Raw genomic sequence first — 23,647 nt, 5'->3', positions numbered from 1 at the left:
TTGGGGTTGTTGTTGTTGTTGTTTGTTCTGACTTGCCAAGGGACTACTGCTGCAAGTTATCTTGACTATAATCTGGTACAGTTGTTATGTTTGAGCTTTGTTCTGCCCCTTCAAAATAAAAGTTTATTTTATTTTATTTTTTTTAAGGGGGTTGGGGGGGATATGATGTTTGAATCTGGCGCCATCTAGTGGTAGTTACATAAATGACAGGGAACATTGCACAATATGTACATCTGTCCACTCTAAAAACAGATAAAATGGTGGTAAACATACAACAATCCTTCATCAAATGAAATGTTTGAGTACAGCACTCATGTCGCACAATTTCTGACAAATGTGCACAGTGTTTTGTGGAGGAATTATTCAGAGTTAATCGGAAAAGCACTAATACAGTAAACGTAATAGACCTGCAGGAAAAACTATATTAGTTGCAAAAGGTAGTTCAAGAATGAAGCAAAAGTACTGGTTTGGACATCATTAATAGTGCAGTTCTGATACACAAATCTGCTTTAAGATATTAGATTTTCTTCTCTAAGCTTTAATTTTTGATGCGATATTGGCTCATTTAAACATATAATTAAATAAACCATGTGAGAAGTTTACACTGAAAAATCAATATTTTCTGGAGCTGCTAACTCATTCACATCCGAAATAAGAATCAGACTACAAACTTTTCACTTTTGTATTGAGTCAAAAATGTTGGAGACCACTGGTTGAGTTCTTCTTTCAGAACTGTGATAGGATTTAAATGCTTATTACATTCCCTAGTGTGTGAAATCTTTATCTAAAAAGTTACCAAAGCTGTCAGATAAACATAATGGAGTAGAAAGTATCATATGTCTCTCAGAAATCTAGTGGAGTATAAGTATAAAGTAGTATTAAGTATAAAAACTAAGTAAGACACAAATGCCTCAAACTTCTACTTAAGTAGTCGATTAAATGTACTTAGTAACTTTTCAATGCTGAATCTCAGTGTTATTTTTGGACATTTAGAAGAAAATAAAACTGCTATCTAGGTAGAATTTAGCCTTATCTTACAGCTTTTTGTATTTTACATGTAGCTAAATGTTCTCAGACCATTCTCTATTCTGCACTTGGTTAACAGAGGCCTGACTCACTGTCACACACACACACACACACACACACACACATCATCATCATATTTACCTCAGCGGTGAGTCAGCAGAATACCAGGACGTCTCTAACTGGGAATGAACGATGAGGCCAGAGCTCCTCATCACTTTTCTGCTCTGCTTCACAATGTGGCTGTGTGATTTGTTTCTGTGGCCTGATCTGAGGGGTATGTTGCTTTTTATTTTTGCTGTTCTCCTCCTCGTAGTATATTTTCTTCACAAAAAGGATCCACCGAACTTTCCTCCAGGACCACCGGCTCTGCCTGTCTTAGGAAACGTCTTCAGCATTGAATCCAAACAGCCTCATATTTACCTCACCAAGGTAAGCTGACAGCAGGCTGTAATGGGTTTTACCTGATTCTGAAAAGTCCACCTGAACAACCTAAGCATGTTCAACGACAGGAAAGAAATCGCTGTTGGCATTTATTTGAGACAAACTGAATATCATAAAGTTTAGAGTATTAAATAGAGCTGCAATTGATGATTAATTATCAAGTATGAAATGAATGGCCAACTATACTGATGATTAACTAATGCATTTTTAATGAAAGAAAGTCTAAATTCTCTTATTCTACCTTCTTAAATGTGAATGTTTAATGTTTATGCAGTAAACTGCATATCTTTGGGTTGTGAACAAAATAAAATATTTGATGACATCATATTGAACTTCAGGAAACATTGATCGACATCTTTTGTCATTTTCTGACATTTTATAAACCAAACAACTAATCGATTGACAACATAATTGACAGATGAATTGGAAAAAAGAAATAATTGTTCATGTACAGCCCTAATATATGAAAATGTTAAAATTTAAAAAAAAAAATGTGGTGGAAAGAAACTAGGTACATTTACTCAAGTACTCTGCTTAAGTACAACTTCAAGTTACTTGTACTTTACTTGAGCTATATTTCTATTTTTCACTACTTTATACTAATATTCTACTACAATTAAGAGGCCGATATTGTCAGCTTAATCACAAGCTAATATGCAGATTAAGTTTAATAATATAAAACAAAACCAATTAATAAACTTCTGTGTAAAGTTGTACAATGAGAAAAGTGGCCCAGGAGGGACGATTTAAAAGCTGCCCAGCAAACAAACTTCATGAAGGAGTTAAATCACCTTTAAATATTAATACATCAATAATTCTAATCAAAAAATATACTTTTTTCATATTCTGCAAATATACATGATTCTAAAATATGAAATTCTATTATTTTCCTGAAGTTTACATTTAAATTTCAGTACCTGTAGTAGTTCTTTTATTCAAAAACAAGATTGGACTACTGCTTCCACCTATTTCCAAAACTTGTCGATGTTGAGTCACAGTGTTAACAGCATTTTGTGCTGAATTATGTCTCCCATCAGAGTCACATGCTCGACAACAAGCCACTTATTTTCTCCCACAGCTGGCTGATGTTTATGGGAATGTGTTCTGCATATGTCTGGGAAGACACAAAACAGTGTTTGTGTCCGGGTGGAAGATGGTGAAGGAAGCTTTAGTGACGCAGGCTGACAGCTTTGTGGACCGACCTTACAGCCCGATGGTGACCAGAATATATTCAGGGAACTCAGGTGAATTAAACAGCTGTATCAATAGTGAATAAATCTGCCTCTGGAGCTCCATAAAAGTAACACCTGCTTTCTCTCTATGTCAGCTGGTCTTTTCTTCAGTAATGGGAGGGTGTGGAGGAGACAGCGGCGTTTTGCCATGACCACGTTACGCACCTTCGGTCTGGCCAAGAGCTCCGTGGAGCAGAGCATCTGTGACGAGAGTCAGCATCTGCAGGAGGCGATGGAGGAGGAGGAAGGTTGACAACAAAAAAGAGACCAAAATGTAAGAAAGTGGAAGCAGAATACTCACATAGTGTACTGAGGCTGAAGATATTTCCTCTGCTCAGGTGAACCGTTCGACCCTGTGCCGCTGCTGAACAACGCCGTGGCCAACATCATCTGCCAGATAGTGTTCGGGAGGCGGTTTGACTACAATGACCACAACTTCCAGAGCATGCTGAAGAATCTCACCGAGATGGCCTATCTGGAAGGCTCAATATGGGCTCTAGTAAGTCAGCTCAGGCACATCAACAACTCTACATGGCTACATCCAACCACAAAGCCATAACTAGAGAGTTAACTTAGGGATATAAAAAAGCAGAAAAATGCTTTCTATGCAGATATAAAAATATAGTTTGCTGAGAATACTGTGAGTTGAAAGTACACCACCTCTGACTAAGCTGTTTAATTCCTCTCCTAACAGCTGTATGATGCGTTTCCAGCACTTATGAAACACCTGCCAGGGCCTCACAACGGCATCTTCAGCAGCGCCAGATCTCTGGAAGCATCCATCAGAAGAGAGATTGAGAGACACAAGCTGGAACTGGACCCCAGCAACCCACGGGATTACATCGACAACTTCCTCATAGAGGAGAAAGTATGGTGTTTATGTTCGGATCAACAGAATTGTTGAAAATGAGAGCAAAGCTACAGTGAATTTTATAAGTACTCAACCCCCTCTAGGAAGTTTACCCTTTTTATTGCTTTTCAACATCGAAACAGGATCACAATAATTTGGCTTTTGTTGATAAGAATTTTCAAAACAAGACAGATTTCTATCACATAATGTCAATTAACTATTCACTTGGCCACTCTAGAACATTCACCCTGTTGTCTTTAAACCATTTCCGTGTAGCTTTGGCCGTAGCTTCAGGTTATTGCCTTGCTGGGAAACAAATCCTCTCTGAAGTGACGGTTCTTTTGCAGAGTGCATTCGTTTGTTTTCTAGGATTTCCCTATTCTCTGCTGTATTCATTTTACCCTCTACCGTTACAAACCTTCAAGGGCCTGCTGCCCCGAAGCATTCCCACATCATATTGCTTCCACCATACTTCACATCATGATGCTGCCACCACCATGCTTTACGGTTGAGTTGGTGTGTCTGTGATAATGCACAGTGTTTGGTGCTTTCCAAACAGTGTCTAGCATGATGGCCAAAAAGCTCAATTTTGCTCTCATCAAACCAAAGAACCTTTTTCCAGTTGTCTTCAGAGTCTCACACATGCCTTCTGTTGAACTCTAGTTTAGATTCATTATGAGCTTATTTCTAGTGACTTTTTTTGTTCTTCTCTCAGAAAGTTTTGACAAATGAAAAAACACTAAAAGAGAAAAACTGAATACTTTTCATAAGCTCTGTAAAACTCTACAATAAGGGTGCAAATCATATAATTAAGTAATACTTAACAAATGCATGAATTATGATGATATAATACATTAATGTAGGGTGTATCATGACTTCCTGTTGCACACCATTGATGAATAATCAGGTCACTCATTTTATGTGATAAGCCAACACTTAATAGATCTTTAGCTAAGGAACATGAATTCAGTTACTTCATGCATTAATTGATATGCAGTCACATTAGCTGCAATTCCATTACATAAAAATTTATCTAACTTTACAAATTACATTACACTATATAGCTTAATTTGTTTGCATCTCATGACCAGTTTGATTTAACAAGCTTTATATTTCTAAGAGATACTGCTCTGCTTTCCAAGAGACTGAGCAAATACATGGCTCTGAAAAAAAGGTTTTATTCAACTGGAATCCAGCTAATCGCAATATGGGTCGCACATCAGGTCATGCATAAAGCAATTACACTCCTGAAATAATCACCTATAAGGAATAAACTAATCACAGAATGACTTGATCAATTATTACTGGCAAGTAATTTGTGCATTAAATCACCATGCATTAGTGAAGCATTACTTAAGTGTATGATTTGTGCCCTTATTTTAAAGTATTACGTAAAGAAAGCACCTTTTATATTAATAGACTGTACATTTTTCCCTCCACTCTGCTCAACAGCACAACAGAAACAGCGAAGAGGGCTTTGATGAAGGAAACCTGGCTCTGTGCTGTCTGGATCTGTTCCTGGCTGGCAGTGAAACCACTTCAAAGACTCTGCAGTGGGGACTCATCTACCTCATCCAGAACCCTCACATCCAGGGTGGGTTCACACAGCAAATAGGCAAAAAATACCTCTCAGATACAAGAATATGTTAAAAATGAATGAATGAGTGTGGTTTGCCTCTTAGAGAAAGTCCAGGCAGAGATTGACAGAGTGATTGGACAGACCAGACAGCCCACCATGGCCGACAAACCAAACCTGCCTTATACTGACGCCGTCATCCACGAGATCCAGAGGATGGGAAACATCGTTCCACTGAATGGACTCAGGATGGCTGCTAAAGACACAATGCTGGGAGGTTACTTAATACCAAAGGTGCATCTGATTCATCCCCAACAGGAAACTCCAGAGTTGCATCAGCAGCTCACTATAAAAACGATATACAGTCATCAGCCACAACATTAAAACCACCATCCTAATATTGTGTAGGTCCCCGTTGTGTCACCGAGGTCTGCAACAATGTTTTTGGAGGTGGTACATGTCAAAATAACATCAATATTACAGCCAGGATGACAAGATAATAAGAGTAAAACAATAAGAAAAAATGTAGTAATTTAAAAGTGTACTGCCATTAATATGCAGAATTAAATGCAAAATGGGCACATCTACTCAGAAGAGCAGCTGGAGTCCACTGCATGTTAATTAGAAAACTAACATGATTCTGCCTGAAAAACAGTAACAGGAAAAGTTGGAATCAGCTGCAAAATGTTCTACCTTGAGATTTATACTGCAAAAAGAAGAATATACCCAAAAATGTGTATATTCTACAATCTGTAACTCCTCACAACCCCATTTTGAGGTTTGTCACTTAAAGCTCAGGCCCTAAGTGTGTTCATTTATTTATTTTTTCCGGCAGCACTGATCTCCTTTTTCACTGAACGTTTCTAAGATTCATCTTATTCCACTCAGTAATTGTCGAGGCTGTCATATATAGTACTAAAGGTATTTTAGTGTGTGCATTGACCAATATTTGCTGCTGTCTGAAGATTAAAGTGACTTTAAACTCTGCTGAAATAGTTGGAACAGAACATTTAAGATGGTAATCATTACATATTAATTTATCTTTCATGTATGTATGCAGACAATACTTTGTGGAGTTTCCTCATCATTATCATTCCATTTTATCACCCACTTGTTGACATGACACGTGACAAAGTGCTGGCTGTCAACAAGACATGGCAGTACTTTAGGTGTAAAGCAGATTTCCTAATCCTTTATCCATAAACAGTGATTTTTTTCTCAATATAATTAAAAGTGTTGTATTTCTACTTACAGATGTCCTGCAATATACACCAGTCATCTGAATACTGCCACAGTAATTTAATTGTTTTCTTTTGCTGTGTTCAGGGCACCTCTGTGATGCCGAACCTGACCTCTGTGCTATTTGACAAGAATGAATGGGAAACTCCAAAAACCTTCAACCCTGAACACTTCCTAGATGCTGAGGGGAGGTTTGTAAGGAGGGAGGCATTTTTACCTTTCTCTGCAGGTAACTTTCACACAGTAAACCTGACTCTGTTCAGGCACCAAAATAATATATTTCTGGAATAACAGTAAATAAATTTGAATAGAACTTGTGCTTATTCTTACCAGGAAGGCGTGCGTGTCTCGGTGAAGGCCTGGCGAGGACGGAGCTGTTCCTGTTTTTTGTCAGTTTGTTGCAGAGGTTTAATTTTTCCACCCTGGATGGAGTTGAGCTGAGTACAGAAGGAATCACCGGAGCCACACGAACACCGTTTCCCTTTAAGATCTATGCAAAGTCCCGCTAAACCCTGCAAACCATCCCCTTAAAGACTGAATGCTGCAGTAAAGCTTACTTTCATTCATATCTGTTGTAGTTATGGATAGTTTTCCTGTAAATTCTAAAATCTTGGCACCATTTATATTCCGATGATGGTGGTACAAGGAAATGTTCTTAACAACAGGCAAGACAGAGGAACTATGGTGTGCTGTTTGTTCAGCTACAACAATGGAAGAAGTATTCAGATCCTTTACTCAAGCAAAAGTACCAATACAGCAATGTGAAAATGATTTGATAATGAGAAAAAGTTCAGCACGAAAAAGTACCTAGTTGTTGCAGGTCTGCACTCCTTTATATCCAGTTTTCTATTAAAGGACAGCAGATTATCACATGATTAATAGGGCGGGTTGTCAGTTGTTAGTCATTTTTGTAATATTTGATTGCTGGTGAGATGTTGGATTAGTTGAACATTTACTGAAATGAAACCATGTAAGATGTTTGGAGTGAAAACAATCACAGTTTGGTGGAGCTCAGACATGTGAAATGTGATCTACAGCTTTTTCCAAGAGGAGGGGACGTTAGAAACCACCGTGTGATATTTAACATTGTGTTGTATTTTAAAAGTTTAATATATTATGTATTATGTAAAATGTTAATCTAAAAAAAGAACTAAAGTTCTGGAGAATGGGAGTGTAAAGTAACATAAAATGGAGATACTCAAGTACCTCAGAACTGTACTAAAACACATTGCTTAAGTAAATGTACTTCGTTGCTTTCAACACTGTTTTTGAGATTATTTCTTACTAGGTCTAACATTTATTTTCATTAATCTGTCAAACATTTTCTCAGTTAGTTGAAATGTCCCAAAATGGTGAAAGATGTTGATCTGATTTTTTCCAGAGCCTAAGAGAAAGCCTGTAGATGTCTGGTTTCACCCACAACACAAATACATTCAGCTGAAGGTCACCGAGAGGGAAAGAAACTAGAAAATATTAAAGAAGCCAGAATCAGAAACTGTAAAAATTCTTCACCAGTGGCCACAAGCAGCAGCAAAACTCAAGTTCAACAACTCTCACAATGAAGTCTGGTATTTTGTATTTGTTATATTATGAGTGATTCAATCTCATTGGACTACTGCAAACTATAAAAATAAACATGATATTAGAAAGGCCAGATTTTTTTCTCTTTTTTGTTTCTTGTTGGATGGATCTCACTTGATGGGACTGAGTGGTAAATTGCTGCTTTATTGTCACATGAACGTGCTGATGAGTGTTTTTTTTTCTTCTTTGGACCCAAACTGAGATCAACACGACTGAATGTAAAATACACTTTTAGAAAAAGAGTTTATTTATTCACAAGAAAACCAAAGGCTTTAAAATGTTACCTTCTTAAATTCCTGAAAATTCATAATGCCTTTCTCATGTTTCTTCATTTACACACAAAACATACGACTCCTCTCATGTAGTTTGTGTGCTGTGCTACGTTTGATCAGACTTCTTATTTTCATGAGTGAAACTGCTTTGAAATCAGCAATCGATAAGAATCACCCACAGCAAAAGGAAAAAATCAAAGCGCCTTAATGTACATCTATTCATCACATATAGCGAAACCGTGACAACAGAATGCCTCTTTAGTGTTGCTGCAAACATACAAAGAGAGAAGGCAATCAAACAGCCATGTTATGTTGTGAAACTAGTGCAGTTTAAACTCCGTAGCATCAGACAGCTAATAAACCACAATATCAAAGACATTACCTGCTTCTCTACAGCACTCTTTACTCCGAACTGACACCAAATGGCCTGAAAACACATCTGTGATTAAAGACCGACTACAGTCACTGAGTTACAATTTGCAGGTACTGTATGATGATTAACCTGGTTCTGACATTTGGATCAAAAGCTGGTGTTAAAATCACATTTACATTACAATTGTACAACTTCATAGATTATGGTCTTTATTACTCTTTACTCCATAAGATTCAGTGAATAGAAAGTTATTGAGAACTTGCTGCCAGTGCAGACGTCAAATCACACTCTGGGAATATAGAAAATAATTGATAAATACACTATTCCTGAATTTATTCTATAAGATTTGTCGCTGCAGCACCTCGAAGGTTGTTTATGGTTAATATGACTTATAGGATTTTCACAGCTTCATTTGATGGAGCTTGTTCCATTTTAGTAAAACCTTTGTAAGAGACTGATGTTAAATCCGTAAAAGCAGTTGGCGGCCAGCACCAAATATAGCATTTAACGTTTTCTCAAAGCTTGTTTCATCAGTCTGCTGGGTGACAATATCAGTACCACTCTTTCACTGCATAGTATGATGGTACGGTTCGTACTTACAATAATCTGAAGTCACATTTAGTTGATTAGCATTCAAGTAACCCTTTAAAAAAAAAAAATCACATTCATTACTATAACAGGCTCTAATCTGGAACAAAAATGCTAAGCAGTCATATACATTTTTCTCATTCCTGACAAACTACGACAGGATATGAGACAAGGCTAAACTGATTATAGCAAGTATTTAGCTGAGTCTGCAGGAGATAAAGCACAAACACGAGGGCAAAATGGGAATATGCAGTAAATTGTGCGTTACTAGAGCCAGTGAGGTGAAAGCAGGTTGTGGGTTAATGTGCTATGTAAGGTCAGCTTTCAGGCTAGTGGAAATAGTGGGACAGTCTACTGTAGCCTCAGGTGGGCGACCTTTAGGGTTGTGTTTGACTAGTAAGTGCTCATTGATCCCAATCAGCTTATCCTTGACTCGTCCCCAAGTGCAGAGAGCAGATGTGTTTAAGGTCACTTGAGTGCTCACTTGTGGGAGGGAGAGAGGATGTCTGCCTTCGCTGAAAGACGTTTGGCTCCGTGGCGTGGTCTACTTGGAGGTAGTGGCTGGCACGCTGATGGACAGCGCTCGGCGAGGGGCGTTGGAAACTTGCCGCTGCTGCGACAGGAAGGACTGGCCCGGGGATAACACGGAGGGAGCGCGACCCCCAAGGCGGGATTCAATGGCCAACTTCTGATAGTTTAGACTCTGAGGACAGAGAAACAGTAAGCTAACTGCAAGTTAGATTATAAAAGGCAGGATGTACAGACGGGTGACACATTAAAGGAAAAATCTGAACCTTAGATCGCTACAGTGAGGGGATCTGGTGGCTCTGTTATGCTATAATAATGGTAATGCAAAAAGAAAAAGGTGGAGAAGAAGCAGCAGGAGAAGAGGAAGAAAAAGGAGAAGATCAACTTTATATCTCTAGCACCTTTTGAAACTAGAGTTACATGGTGTAAAAACCTGAACCCTTGATCCCTACATCATCTGGTAGCTCTGTTATGCTAAATAATGCTAATGCTAGAAGAAGAAGCAAGAGGAGGAAAAAAAGAAGAAGATAAACTTTATCTCTCTCTCTAGCACCTTCTGAACCTGGAGTTACAAGGTGCTTGCAAACTGCTATTGAAGACAGTGCAATCTTAAAAAGAGCAGAAGAGTGTGTGTTATGTCTGGAAAACACGCATCACTGCAAACTAACACAAAGTTGTTCTGAGTGATTGTCTTCATGCTATGATGAAATATTTCTATCCTGATGTACGTGGTGTCTTCCAGGGTGATGAAGCCCTTATTCTCAGTGCACAAGGAGTCAATAAAATGTTTGAGGAAAATGATGTGAATCACATGCTATGGCTTTGCAGTCACCAGACCTGAACACCAACGGCAGATTCTACCTACATATCATATTAGACAGCGCTCTGTACCACCATCATCAAAACAACAAATGAGGGGATATCTTTTGGAAGAACGGTGTTTCATCCCTCCAGTAGAATTACTGACACTTAGACAATCAATGCCAAGGTGCACTGAAACTGTCCTAGTGGCCCCACATCTTACCGAGACCCTTTTTGTCTGTTTTTCCTTTAATCGTCACTCATCTGTAAATATGCAATGTATCATTTGCTGTGATTTTATTTTACCTTGTTATACCAGGCTGTGACGATCAGCTTCTCCTCATACTCTCTCAGCCTGGCCTGCTCACACTGACGCTAAAAGACAAATCAGTCAAACATCAGTTAGATTTGAAAACAGCCCCTGGATATTCATGTGACAAACACTGATTAAAATCAGAGTGTCGATTTACTTCCAGGTTGAGAATCTGCTTGTCCCGATCTGCTAGCTGGTTCCTGAGAGCCTGGATCTCAGCGGTGGCAGGATTCAACTTAGGATCCAATGCTCGGATAACCTGCAAACAGGAAGGAAGGAACAGCAGTGAAATACTGTGAAATAGCCAAACTACTGGACTCAACAACAAGTTTAAAGATTTATGGAACAATCAAATACATTTTCAAAAAGGTACGCACATTACGAGCTTTCTCCAGGTACATCTTGTACCTCTCTTCCATGGCCCGCATGTCATCATCCTTCTTCTTCAGAGCAGCCATCAGCTCATCCACCTTCAAGGCTTAGGATTGAGAAATTGTGATTATGATTTGTTGAGCACGGTGACAGGGTAGCAGCGGTTGTGTGATGATTGCACTACATAAAACTTACAGGTTTGAGTGTTGTCAGGCTGAAGGTCCTCCAGCAGCTCTTTCTTCTTCATTATTTCATCCTGAGCCTCGTTCAGTTGGACCCTGGAGGGGAAAAAAAAAAAGATTCTTCAACTCCACCTCCCGGAGAAAACACATATCCATCTTACTTCACTCAGCTTTTCCCAGCACAAACCAGAGCCACACTTACATGTGCGCGTCAAGTTTCCGCTTCAAGTTTGACTGAAAATAAAAAGTAAAGTACAAGTCATTAAAGCAAATCATTTTGGACGGCATAATAAACAAATACAACTCTATGAAAGTGATTTTTAACCTTGCTATCGGTTTAACATTTTGACAGAAGATCATCACTGTGATTTTCAGTCTAAGATTAACTCTGTGGGGTATTTCCTCTGTGTTGGTGCCAGGGCATGTTGGCACACTTACATCATCGGGTTTGGCTGCCTGACTCTGCAGAGCCTTCTGAAGGTCCTCAACCTGCTGCTGCAGCTCACTGATCCGCTCTCGGCTCAATCTGGAGATTAAACACCACGCAGAGGAAGGAAATGTTAACATGTAGGAAGCACATGTTTGAAAAGGAAAGTAAAGGAGGAGTCTGTGATTCTGCAGAAAGACAGTCTATATTTAGACACTTGGGATATTTACATAGTTAACATGTAACACATTCACCCTCCCTTATGCTCCCCTTTTGCCCCTATCTTCCTGTCCTGTGCAAGAGGACGAAATGGCACAAGGAACATGCAAAGTAATGGTAATAAATAGTGTTGTGTGGATGACTCTGAACCACTTAGTTTGTTTCTCATTTATGGTCACTTCATCTCAAATCAGAAATCATCAAATTTTTAGTTCTTCTTGCTTGTTATTTTCTCAACATTCTGTTGATTCAGAATGTGCAGTATTGGACAAATAGATCAAATACTGTCTGATTATGCATGAGTTGAAATTTATGTTGAAGCTATGATGAAAAGTTGAGCACAAATTAATAATATAATTGCTAATGTGGAATCGACTGGTCAGATTTTCTATACCACATGTAGTTGCATGTTACAATAAAAACAAAACATATGGGATAGTTATTAATATGAAATACTTGGTCACATTTGGTTAGAATTTTCATTTAACTTTCTTGAGCTCATTTTATAAAATGAAAAAGTTGCTTTGATAAATGTTTGAGGTAAAATAGCCTTTTACCGGGTTAATATCTTTAAGCATCTTCAGTCGTAGGACAGTGCAATGGGCTGAATATGTGACGTCCAAAATGACTGAAAACAACATTATATGTGTGTAATAACAATGTTTTTGTTAGCTTGATGATTGAGCAGATGGCCCCTTATGATTCGAGATGAAATATCCATTTACAGATCCAGGACTGTGTGCATACAATGCATTTTTTTCTCCATCACACACAGACCTGACAGCTGTGAGGAGATATTCACAGAATTTGAAAAAGTGTATCGGTGTAGAATCACATAGTCCACCTTGACCATACAGCAGAGACAACATGACAGTTGTAAAATACGAACAAAAAAATATGGAGAAAAGAACCTCTATCAGATGTCAATGGCTAACTCACATCAGACATGAACTCTGCTAACCTGTTCTCGGTGTCCAGTTCACTGCGAGTCTTATGAGCTTCCTCCAGCTGAGCCTGTAGAGCAGCGATCCTCTCACGCTCACATTCCTCCTGCTGCACTCTCAGCATCTTATTCTCATGCTGCAACCTGATGAACTTTTCTCTAAACAACCGCACAAACAATGTAAGCACTCACACCCCCCACTGGAGCAGACTAGATACAAATCATATGATGTGCAGTAATAGCAATAAGATATTACCTGTACTCAACAGGTATTAACTCAGCTGCCAGGTTGTCGTGGCTGGGACTGCCAGAGGAAAGCATCCCTGTGTCACAAAAGCATGTGAACTTTAGAGTATCAAACCAACACGGATAAACAGTGTAATTACTGGTAGAAACTGGCAGAGATACCTGCTTGAGAGAGCTGGTGCTGTTGAGCCTGAGTGCATCGCAGCTCTTCGTTGATTTCCTTCAGAGAATCTCTCTCAATGATGATCCTCTAAAGGAGGAAAGATTTTAAACCATCAAGCCAACTATTAGTAAAGAACTGTACGGCAGGAGAGTAAAAGTAACAAAAAAACAACCAAAACAACATTATTTTAAATCTGCTGTACCTCTTTCTCCTTAATCACAGTTTCATGCTTCTCCTCCAACTTTTTCATCTCAAAAGCCAGATTGTCCGCTCGCCTGGTCTCCTCAGAAAGCTTCCTGTGTAGCTCCTGGACCTAAACAAGCAAAACAACATGTGGCACCAAAACACGCTTTCCCAGCAAATGACAACAAGAAATCTCTGCTGGATCTGTAACGTGTGAGACTTAGAAAACTGTGAGAATTTTCCCTTTAGTTTCCAACCATGCTTTGCACATATTTTACCTGTCTCTTGTACGTCTCCAGCTGAGCACGGGCAGCGTTGGCCTTGCGCAGCTCTTCCTCCAGACTGACAGTGTTTTGCATGTAGGTCATATTGTTCTCCTCCAACAGCTTCATCTGCCTCTTTAGATCACCCAGATTCTCCAGTTTACGCTTGTACGTTTCCACCGAGGCCTCCAGCATCACCACCCGATCAGAGCAGTTCCTGTAGGGTTTCAAAACAAAACACAAATGTCAGTGAACAAAATCATAAGACAGGTATAAAATACTGCTTCAGATATTAGCCTTATCCCTGGTCTCCAATAGTACAGACAAAGAATGGTGGGTTTCAAATATACCTTAGCTTTGTTAAAATGTATTATCTTGCTCCGTGTCAGAACAATACATTGTGAGCTGATGTTTTGCTGCTTCTGCTCAAGCAAAAAGTCAGCTCTCACCGTCAAGGTCAGGAAACACAGCATCAGCAAGCTTCCCTGATTAGCTCCTCTAGACTGATTACGGTTGACGCTCAAGTGTCATCTGAACTAATTCCATGTGTTTCCACCAAAAAACTAACAAGGTTCTGAACCTGATAAGCACAAACACAAACAGTGGGCACTTCCTGTTTTAAAGGGTGGAGCTATAAAGTTTGCAAATAAAAAAATAAAAAAGGAATATACCATTCCTCTTGAACAAACTCATTCTTCATTATTGGCTCGCTTAACTGTGTCTGAACAATGTGAAGTACATTTTTTGCAATAAAAGCTTGCAGGTAAACAATACGAGGTCTGCCATGTTGTTTCATTTTCTCTGATATAAACGTGCTGTGTAGGACAAAAAGTCTGTTATGAATTGGTGAATGCCCGGCTGGTTCGCACGGTGGCGTCCTGGTTCCACGATACCAGAATAGAGCTAAATCTAGAACCAGAATTTTTGTGGTGGAAAAGCATTCTGGCATTTCTTCTCCACCTCACTGACCAAGCTGTCTCCTAGTTTCTCATGAAGATGTCTGCAGGTATACTGCTCCTCCAGCACTGCTGTTTAACCTTGCCAGGTACTTTTAAGCTCTGCACTCTGCATTAAAAGATAATATTTTTCCAAATCCACTCGACCCGCTGCAGCACACATCCCCCCGTCGACACAAACCTCAAGACATCCAATTCATCTTTGAGAGCTCTTGATTCCTCTGCCAGGCTGGTGAGCTCATCATTACGGTGCTGAACCTCAATCAGCTGCTTCTCCAGCTCTTCACAGTGGATCCGGTAATCATCCTTAGCAGCCTCCAGCCTAGTTGAAGCAAATACATGCAACTGTTTGGACTTTATCATAATAAGACGGTTGAGGTCCATTTAAGAGGAAAACAGCAAACCTGAAGTTCTCCTCCTGCAGTGATTCGAGCTGCTGCTGTAACTGATTGTGTTTTCTTCCTGAGGGAGTGCTTGGGTCGTCGAACGTGTCCAGCTGATTGGCTCGGTCTGTTAGGACGTCATTCTCAGCCAATAAACTGTTCCGTTCCTCCTGAAGAACAGCCACCTGTCCAGAGACAATGAGGTGAGGGAGCCACTTTCACTCGTAAGAAAGTACATTTTTAACATTGAGGGGAATTACAGCCAAGAAGGACAAAAAAAAGTGATGTTAATTCTCTTCTCAGTCAATTATTGCATGCAAAGCAGAAAAGTCACATCTGAGCATCATAAGAGCCACCCTTTCCATTTCAGATAACTGTCTTCCTCTCCCAGCTGTTAAGCAAACAGTGCAGTTAATCCATGCTGGAAGCAGAGCACAGACAAAGTGCACTTCAAGCAAACATGTTAATTCACAGTCAGTTAGTTTTCCTTCTCCACGGTCATTTCCTCAAGTCTGCTTTACCAGTTTACCAGACCTGAGCATGTTATTGTTGAAGTCCTACTAACAACATGCTCACAACGTAGATGAAAACAACCATGAGGAATAAGACCACCAACATAAGAATTTACACCTTTAACTAGGGCTGGACTGTATGGTTGAAACCAACACTGTTAGAATACATATGAAAGAAGTATGTAAAACAACAGAATGAACTTGCATGTGCAGTTTGTATTCTACTTTCATGCAATACAACGGCAAAGTTACTATACGTAAAATATATAATGACTCACATTGTGTCCGTCAGATTTCAGTTTGCTTGAAATCATTACATACAATCATGACAATACAGTCCAATGGCATATTTATACCCAATGATATTAAATTATCTGTAATATGTATCCTATGAATGATACCATACCGTGTGACACAAAGATTAATTGTAAAATAACGTGATGCTGTTTTTCTCCAAAACAAGATGACAAATGGTTAATATAACAGAGACGCTGTAGTACGAATTACTGGAATAATAAAGAAAATTATTGACAAATTGCTGCATGTCTTGTCTCAAACAGAACCCACATTGAGCCGTCTGTTAGCTGAGTTAGAGTCAACGTTTGAGCAGTTGGTTTAGATGGGTTTAGTTTTGCCCGACGGTCAGCCATGGTGGACTTACCTTCCTGCGACGAGAGAAGAGCAAGACTGGGGACAGAACAAATCAATCTGTCGAGAGTCCAGTTGAACAGATGATCAGTGCCTCTGCTAAATTTAGTCTGCCAGTCTACAGTGCTGATGAGGCCTTCTAGCAGTGGGAGAGGATGGGCTGGATGCCACGGTGGGACTAGCAGAGCCCAGACTGTAAGCCCACAGTTATTCTGCCACAGCAGCTCCAGACAATGGACCCCAGCATTACAGCAAATTACACAACTCCTGTTTATACTCTACCAAGGCATGCGTGTGTGTGTGTACATAAGAAGAGCTGAATATCTGCAACTTACAAGATGGAGCAGAGGGTGGACAGCTTGAAATGAATGATGTTAATGTATATTTTTCTATAGCAATTCTGTGCGTCCGAGTCCGTGTGTGTGTGTGTGTGTGTGTGTGTGTGTGTGTGTGTGTGTGTGTGTGTGTGTGTGTGTGTGTGTGTGTGTGAGCTTTGTATTCACCTGTATGTCCAGCTCTTGACAGCGTTGGGCGAGTGCTTCCTTTTCTGTAAGAAGTTCACCAAGGTCCTCCAGGGCTTTTTTAAGCTGAATACATGAATAAAAAGTTGAATTAACTAACATAATATATTGGCCACATGCATCAGAAAAAGCAAAGAAAGACTCCTTTTACTGCCTTTTTTGCAGTCAGAAGGCTCAAAGGGTTCTTAAACCCTTCTTCAACTGTCAACTAATGTTCATGCACTATATATTTTTCAACTTGACTGAAGTAAAACCAGTGTGAAATCATCAAGGGATAGCAATTTTCATTTTTTTACTCAATGTTAAGCCTGTTACACAGGACTGACCCCTCATTTCATTTTCCTGTCGAGGTTGCTGAGCCCAGAGCGTTACAGTGTGCAGCGCATGACAATATTTGAGCTCTGGGATTCTCTGCACAGTGGTAGTGCACAGTGTGAAATACAATGATGAGCTGTCCAGCCAAGTATTCAATCACACAGACATGCCACAACATTGAAGCCACCTGCCTAATATTCCCAAAGTCCTTTTGGTACCCCAGAAAGTCGAGGCCTGAAATCCACACACCTCTGAATGTGTCCTACAGGTTCAGGCACCAGCATGTCAGCAGCAGATCCTTGTTGTTATGAGGTGAGCATCCATGGATCGCAATGCTTTTTCACAACACATCCCACAGATGTTCAACTGGCCAGAAATCTGGTTAATTTGGAGGCCAAGACATCAACTTAAACTCTCTGAAATGCTCCTAAAACTGTCTGAATCATTTTTACAGTGTGCAATATCGAGCTAAAGTAGACCACCGCCTTCAGGAAACAAAGCTGCCACGATGATGTGCAACAATGTTTAGGTAGGTGGCATCCAGAATCCAAGTCCGTATCCTCGTAAAAGAAAATCGCAGAGGGAAACGTGATTTATCAGTCTAGGCCAGTTCCAATGAGCATCCATGAGCGTTGGGTGTCCATGATCCTGTTGCTGTTACGCCGGTCAACCTTTCTTGGACTGCTTTTGGTATTTTTCCAACTATTTCGTATCAGGAAAACCTGACAGGGGCAGTCATTTTGGACATGTTCCTCAGCCCTCACGTTGCCCGTTTTCCTCTCTAAAATACATCAACTTCAAGAACTGACTTTTCGCTTGCTGCCTAATACAGCCGTCCGCCTGACAGGTGCCATTATAATGGAATAATCGAGGTTATTCACTATTCCGTCTGTGGTGTTAACGTTGTGGCTGATGGGTGTCCATGTTCAAGTCATTTGATAGGCACAGCAAAGGTAGATTACTGCAGACTGAACTACTTGAAGGTTTCTGGCTCTGATGATGCCTGTATATGATGATTTATAGGTCACATGAACTACATTTGAAACGATTATGTAAACATCGTTTTACACATTAACTGCAAATGAAAGTAGATGTTTGATTGCTATTGTTATAAATTTTTCTTTTGCGGTGGTTAAAGCTAGAACCACCAACCAACTGGAATTTAGAGCTGCATTTCCATATTGACTTCGTTGGAGAATCTCACAGCACAAAGTCCCAACATTAATGAATCCATTCAGAGGAATCTCTGTAGTAATAACACTGACCTGCTGTTCCAAGTCCCCTGACAGCTCTGCTCCAAATGGGCCCATGGTCTCTCTACTCATGAGCTGAGGGGGAAAATGTCACTGGGTTTATTACACACACTCATTAAAAGAGCTTCAGTGCGTCAACCTATTTTAACCACATGAAAGCATGCACTCTGCCCTCCTTCAACACCTTCTGCTGAGGCCCTTTTAAGACACGTCATTCTTCAAAGGTACAACCGCGTAACAAAGCTTTTCTGGATATTATTAATGCATCTAACTTGAGTAAGGTAGAAATCTGGCATTAAGATGAACTGACCTCCTGGATGGCTGTCATGACAACATGCTGCACAGACTCCTCCAGGGTCATGATGATCTGAATGTATTCTGGCAACATTATGAGAGAGATTCATGACACACATACACACACACACATTTTTTTTTTAATAATCTTGCATAGCAGCTCCCAAATGCAACACTGTCCTCATTGGTTTCCCAGCCAGGCTGCCTGATGAGCTCTGCCTTTGTCTGTGGCTTGGCAGGGCAATAATTAAACATTGTCTGGCTGACGGCTTTAACCTAACTGCATTTTGACGACAACAATTCCCCTTCCCAATCTATACTGAGCAACATGTGTAGTGTAGCTACGTCTGTACATGGGTTCTGTTAGGGTCTGATTTGTGTATAGAGCATACCTTGTTTGCGCTCACATCTGACAGCGCAGCCCAGTATGAGCTGCAGCAGCCTCCCCAGCTGCACTGGGTCTGAATGCTCTGCTACCAGGGGCAGCTCGGGCAGAGGAAAGTTGGAGATTTCCTGGCCTAAGACCTGATGGTACACAAACATATGTACTAAAACCAAGTGTTGACACTTTACAAAACAGAAGAAAGATTACAAATATAGTAAGAAATTGCACTGACTTCCACAGCAACACCCAATAACAGCTGTGGTAGTACAGGAGAGCAAAATAAATACAAAAATTGATGGATGTCTTTGCTGTATGACACTGAAAATGCCTTGTGTACAAGCTTCAGCTGCTTGATGTGTATTTTGATCACACACTGCACTGTCTTTTGGTCAAGTCACCCCAGGCTTTGTTAACAGTGCATAATACAACTCCCAAAAGACTTGAATGAGCACATAGAGTTCATGTCTCAGGTACAGCAGGTGTTTTCAGCATTCACTTTACAACATGGAGGGGCGTGTTGTTTACTTCATACCTCATTATAATAGTCAACCACCATCTGAAGGATCTTCTTCAGGTTATTCACCTGAGGAAAACACACACACGGTTGTGAAATATTATTAGGTTTGTTTAAAATATAGATCAAGAGGACCAATCATAAATTACTTTTCACACACATGTAAAAATAGGTCTTTATCATAGCAGGCATTTTGAGTTGTCAAAGTGGATAAAGTAAATAACAACCTGAACAAAGTCCCAAAAAAGTGACTCATACAACCAGAATGAACAAAAACATAACAGTTATCCTGACAGAATTAAATGGAATACAGCTGCTATTATTTGCATTTACAAAAGTAATGTTCTTGCTAATTTGCTGAGAAAAAAGTGCAGCAGCAGAGACCATTACAAAGAGGAAAGAAGAATGCCCCTTTCGCTTTAAATCCACCTTATATTACACAGAGCTGGCATAATTGAGCAAACATACATGGACACATTTCACCAGAGGAGTCAGAGCACAGGGTCAGAGTGTGGGCTGAGCCAGAAGCAGCACCTCTGGAGGAGGTTGGAGGTTAGTGTAGTGCCAAGGGCAGTTTAGTGCAACATAAAGAGTAAAGTCAGAGAGGACATACAGTGGACGGCGAAAATGACAGGGCTTTGTACCTTCAGTCTCCAGTTGTCCTCAACATCCGTTTTTATACGACCGAGCCACGCTTCAGTGAACCACGCTGGGTCTCTGTAGCACACAGAGGGCAACAATAGTTAATCTACACATTACTTTTACTTTAGTGATGTGACATCTTGACAAATTCTTTACCAGATATCATAAACATTATTATATTATCATCATTGAATCATGCCGAGTGTATTCTAGATGGTATTTTTTATTCAATGCTGTTTTCTACTGTCTCTCAACTTTTTTTTAACTAAAGCTATTGAATGCATACATTTGACAGAAATATGTTCAACAATCCCTTGTTGTTTCATTTAGCTGTGGGTTTTACGTCGTGAAGAGCTAGTTTCGCATCAGGAGGAAAGTATGATATGATAACAGTGAAAAGAGAAGAAGATTTTTCTAGTTTTGACGCATGTTGGACACTTAAGACAAACTGGCAAAATCTTTGTCCGCAAACTGGTGTAAACTGAACTAACTCACTGATCGTGTGACTGTCTGACATTATCCTAGGTTTGCTGAAGGCTTATGTAAAGGAAAAACAGCTCGTCAAAACAACAAACAGAACCAGAAATGCAAGAACAGCAGGAGTGTCTTTTGTTTGTGTTTTAAAGTGGAATCAGGACATTGTGCGCCACACTAGAACAGTTAATTGGGGCTACCTTGAAAACAAAATAATTTACTTTTGTTTTAATACATCTGTGAAAAAGTATAATGTCCCTAGCATTTCCAATGCATGGCTTCGGGCTGTAGTGTGTAACGTGAATTACTCAAGCTCAACAAAACTGGTTGTAACTAAATAATGCATGTGCTGTTTCACATTTGATTCAGCGCCTGTGACATTGCCGCTCCAGTGGTCAGCTCCGCCGCCGTTGTGCAGGGTGCAGGGGTGTTGAAGGTCTGCAGCTGAGAGGCAGAAAACACAGGATTATTACAAGTATCGATAAACAATGATGAGTTTATCAGTCAACAGTTTATGCACAGTTCTGCAAATGCTGAGAGACAGTTCAAGTGTTTCAAAACTTCTTTGAGAGCAAGTAAAGGTGAGAGGTGAAGACAGGACAGGGAGGAAGTGCTCAGTGAATAGAGGGATAGGGACAGGTTAGACTGCATGTAACAGCAGCAAGGAAACCACACAATAAAAGGTGCATTCACACCCATAAACAGCTGCAAACCATGCTAAGCTAGCTAGCTGTGCCTGGGGTAAATGGGTGGCTGGTGTTAGCTACGTTCAATCAGTTACATAACAAAACATGCAAAGAGCCACATTCCACAAATATCTCCTGTTTAATGGGATTAGCAAGTCCAGTGAGGGTAAAGTGGATGATATTGTTGTATTTGTGTATGAGCAGGGTGATAACTTGATATTCAACAGAGCCCTGCAGGATGAAGGAGGATTTGTGTTCCTCACCTCGGTGCTATTCTTACCGCTGGACTGACACAGAAATGAGCAGGAGATGAAGCTAATCTCTCTAATAGGTGCTGCTAGCTAACCTGTCCACCGTGTACTCCGCTTCATATTTGCTTCGTTTCCTCTCAGCCTGTGAGGACAACTATCGCTGACACCTCCACCAGCTCCAAACAGTTAAATTAAACCGCTCCGGTGGCTTCAGGACTCATTCAAAGGAGCAAATAAACTCACCCAGATGATGAGGCTCTCGACCAGCGCCGTTTTGTTGTCGTCCATTTGTCGCCTTTTTTTTTTTTTTTTTAGCTAAAACCTAAAATATTTTTTCTTACCACCTGTCCGCAAAGCTCTTCCGCTCCTTCCTCTGCATTTGACCTCACCTGCTGCCAAAGGTAGATCTCTAACGACAGATACGTAGCTCGGTGACCAATGAAGGGCCTTTACACTATAAAATAACGTAAACTGTACGAGAATGGCGCAGCTTCTTAGTTTGCGCACAGGTTGAGTTGAAGTAAAGCGGAGGAGGGGGCGGGATCATACAAACTGAATCCAATCCGCACAGAGATCTGTGAAGATTGACGTCCATTAAACCACGCCGTGACCAATCACAGAGCTTGATCTGGATTTTGTTTTCCCCTTAATTTCCTGAACAAAAACATAACATTGTGGAGCAATTATCAGACCGCTTGTTTTTGTAATGATGGATACTATGCGATATATACAAGAGGATAAAGTGAAATTAAACGTGTCTGATTTATTGAATTTTACCAATTTTACAGTATCAAATCTCTTTTTTCCTCGGCCATAAATTGACAGATAAAAATGGCCTTTTGTGAAACATGCGGGCAAAAATCTTTACACACGTTTGCTTGTGATTACACAGAAAGCAGACAATGTAGAGTTTCCACGAAGACGCTGATGATTGACAAGAAAAAAAAATCAATCAAAGTTACAGTCAATACAAACAAAAAAAGAAAAAGAAAGAAAAAAGAATGGGGGGCGGCTTGCAAAGAAAAAACCTGCAAACACCTCCCCAAAATTATTATTTTACATTCTGTCTGGCTCCCAGTGCCTTCCCAGCCAATATGAAGTTTTTATTGCAGTGTCTTTCATGTTTGACTACGTGATTTGCTGTAAAATACTGTATCACCTCACCCAATAACCCAACAGACTAAAAATCCTGCTCAGCCAGTTTTACCAGGAATTGTTTAGAGCTGAAAAAATATTGGAACTTTAATCCCTCGCCTCGCTTTTCCATCAATACTAACAATAAACAGTTTCTGTAACAGAGACTGTTCCACTAAAGCCACCAAACCCCTGGCAACATCCCCTGAAGGTAAATTACTTCTCAAGAATATAATAAACTGCCTCATGTTACACATTTACATATCTCACGTGAGGATATGTGTAACTGACAGCAGAGGTGAGTCCTGTCTGCTATTAGCTACTTTAAGATAAGAAACTCTATGTGTGTCACTGCTCTCTGGAGCCTCACTATGGAAAATTACAAACAAATCTACATTTGCTACGAGGAATTCTTACATCATGTATAGTGCAAACATAGCATGTATACAGTCTGTGAGAGCAAACGACCGACTGAACGTAACACATATGTCACAAAATCCTAAAATTAGTGTGTGGAAGAGCTGAAGCTGGACTTTACCCACATGGCCTGCAGGAGCAGCCTCTGTCATGTGTTTACCTGTCAGTGAATGAGCGCCTCTGTTTTATCTGCTGAACTGTGCCACTTAGACACCCTGACCCTCACTGAGAGATGTCAGTTATTTTTAGATGACCTGAGCTACACTGACTCTCTCATTGTTATCTGAGGTGCACTGAAGAGCCCTGATGAAATATGTGAGGGCCGTTACATCGCTGCTCACTTGAACAGCTTTTATTTCAACTGCCGGCATTTAGTAGAGTAAAGAAAAGTTGTTTTCGTTTCCTGATCTCTTACTGGATTTTGAGTCATTCTTCAGTTGATCT

General features: G+C 40.1%; 2 protein-coding genes across 2 annotated transcripts; one reads left to right on the top strand and one right to left on the bottom strand.

Annotated features, from left to right (window-relative positions):
- Nucleotides 1-1,223: 1,223 nt before the first annotated feature.
- Nucleotides 1,224-8,016, top strand: LOC111564998 (cytochrome P450 2J2-like). The gene is made up of 9 exons (XM_023264917.3): nucleotides 1,224-1,455; nucleotides 2,546-2,711; nucleotides 2,795-2,947; nucleotides 3,038-3,198; nucleotides 3,394-3,567; nucleotides 5,002-5,143; nucleotides 5,232-5,419; nucleotides 6,452-6,593; nucleotides 6,698-8,016. The coding sequence occupies exons 1-9, from the start codon at nucleotides 1,261-1,263 to the stop codon at nucleotides 6,871-6,873; spliced, it is 1,497 nt and encodes a 498-aa protein (XP_023120685.3). The 5' UTR covers nucleotides 1,224-1,260; the 3' UTR covers nucleotides 6,874-8,016.
- Nucleotides 8,017-8,169: 153 nt separating this feature from the next.
- Nucleotides 8,170-22,062, bottom strand: hook1 (hook microtubule-tethering protein 1). The gene is made up of 22 exons (XM_023264899.3): nucleotides 21,896-22,062; nucleotides 21,074-21,159; nucleotides 20,244-20,316; nucleotides 19,618-19,668; nucleotides 19,093-19,225; nucleotides 18,717-18,784; nucleotides 18,419-18,481; nucleotides 16,821-16,904; nucleotides 15,179-15,342; nucleotides 14,956-15,096; nucleotides 13,834-14,035; nucleotides 13,575-13,685; nucleotides 13,372-13,459; nucleotides 13,220-13,286; nucleotides 12,982-13,122; nucleotides 11,813-11,900; nucleotides 11,577-11,608; nucleotides 11,388-11,470; nucleotides 11,198-11,298; nucleotides 10,978-11,079; nucleotides 10,814-10,882; nucleotides 8,170-9,881 (listed from the first exon to the last, which is right to left on the bottom strand). The coding sequence occupies exons 1-22, from the start codon at nucleotides 21,938-21,940 to the stop codon at nucleotides 9,723-9,725; spliced, it is 2,151 nt and encodes a 716-aa protein (XP_023120667.2). The 5' UTR covers nucleotides 21,941-22,062; the 3' UTR covers nucleotides 8,170-9,722.
- Nucleotides 22,063-23,647: the final 1,585 nt, after the last annotated feature.

This window comes from Amphiprion ocellaris, chromosome 2 (genome assembly GCF_022539595.1).
Source record: "Amphiprion ocellaris isolate individual 3 ecotype Okinawa chromosome 2, ASM2253959v1, whole genome shotgun sequence".
Taxonomy (NCBI): Eukaryota; Metazoa; Chordata; class Actinopteri; family Pomacentridae; genus Amphiprion; species Amphiprion ocellaris.
The sequence above is the reverse complement of the archived record's forward strand: the minus strand, read 5'-3'. Positions and strand labels throughout refer to the sequence as shown.

Excerpts from the sequence above, each read along its gene's own strand:
- LOC111564998 (XM_023264917.3), top strand. The coding sequence starts at position 1,261 with ATGTGGCTGTGTGATTTGTTTCTGTGGCCTGATCTGAGGGGTATGTTG. Across the intron at positions 3,199-3,393 it reads AAGGCTCAATATGGGCTCTA|CTGTATGATGCGTTTCCAGC; the intron begins GTAAGTCAGCTC and ends CTCTCCTAACAG. Across the intron at positions 5,144-5,231 it reads CCAGAACCCTCACATCCAGG|AGAAAGTCCAGGCAGAGATT; the intron begins GTGGGTTCACAC and ends TTTGCCTCTTAG.
- hook1 (XM_023264899.3), bottom strand. The coding sequence starts at position 21,940 with ATGGACGACAACAAAACGGCGCTGGTCGAGAGCCTCATCATCTGG. Across the intron at positions 19,669-20,243 it reads AGGACAACTGGAGACTGAAG|GTGAATAACCTGAAGAAGAT; the intron begins GTACAAAGCCCT and ends TGTTTTCCTCAG. Across the intron at positions 14,036-14,955 it reads GATGAATTGGATGTCTTGAG|GAACTGCTCTGATCGGGTGG; the intron begins GTTTGTGTCGAC and ends GAAACCCTACAG.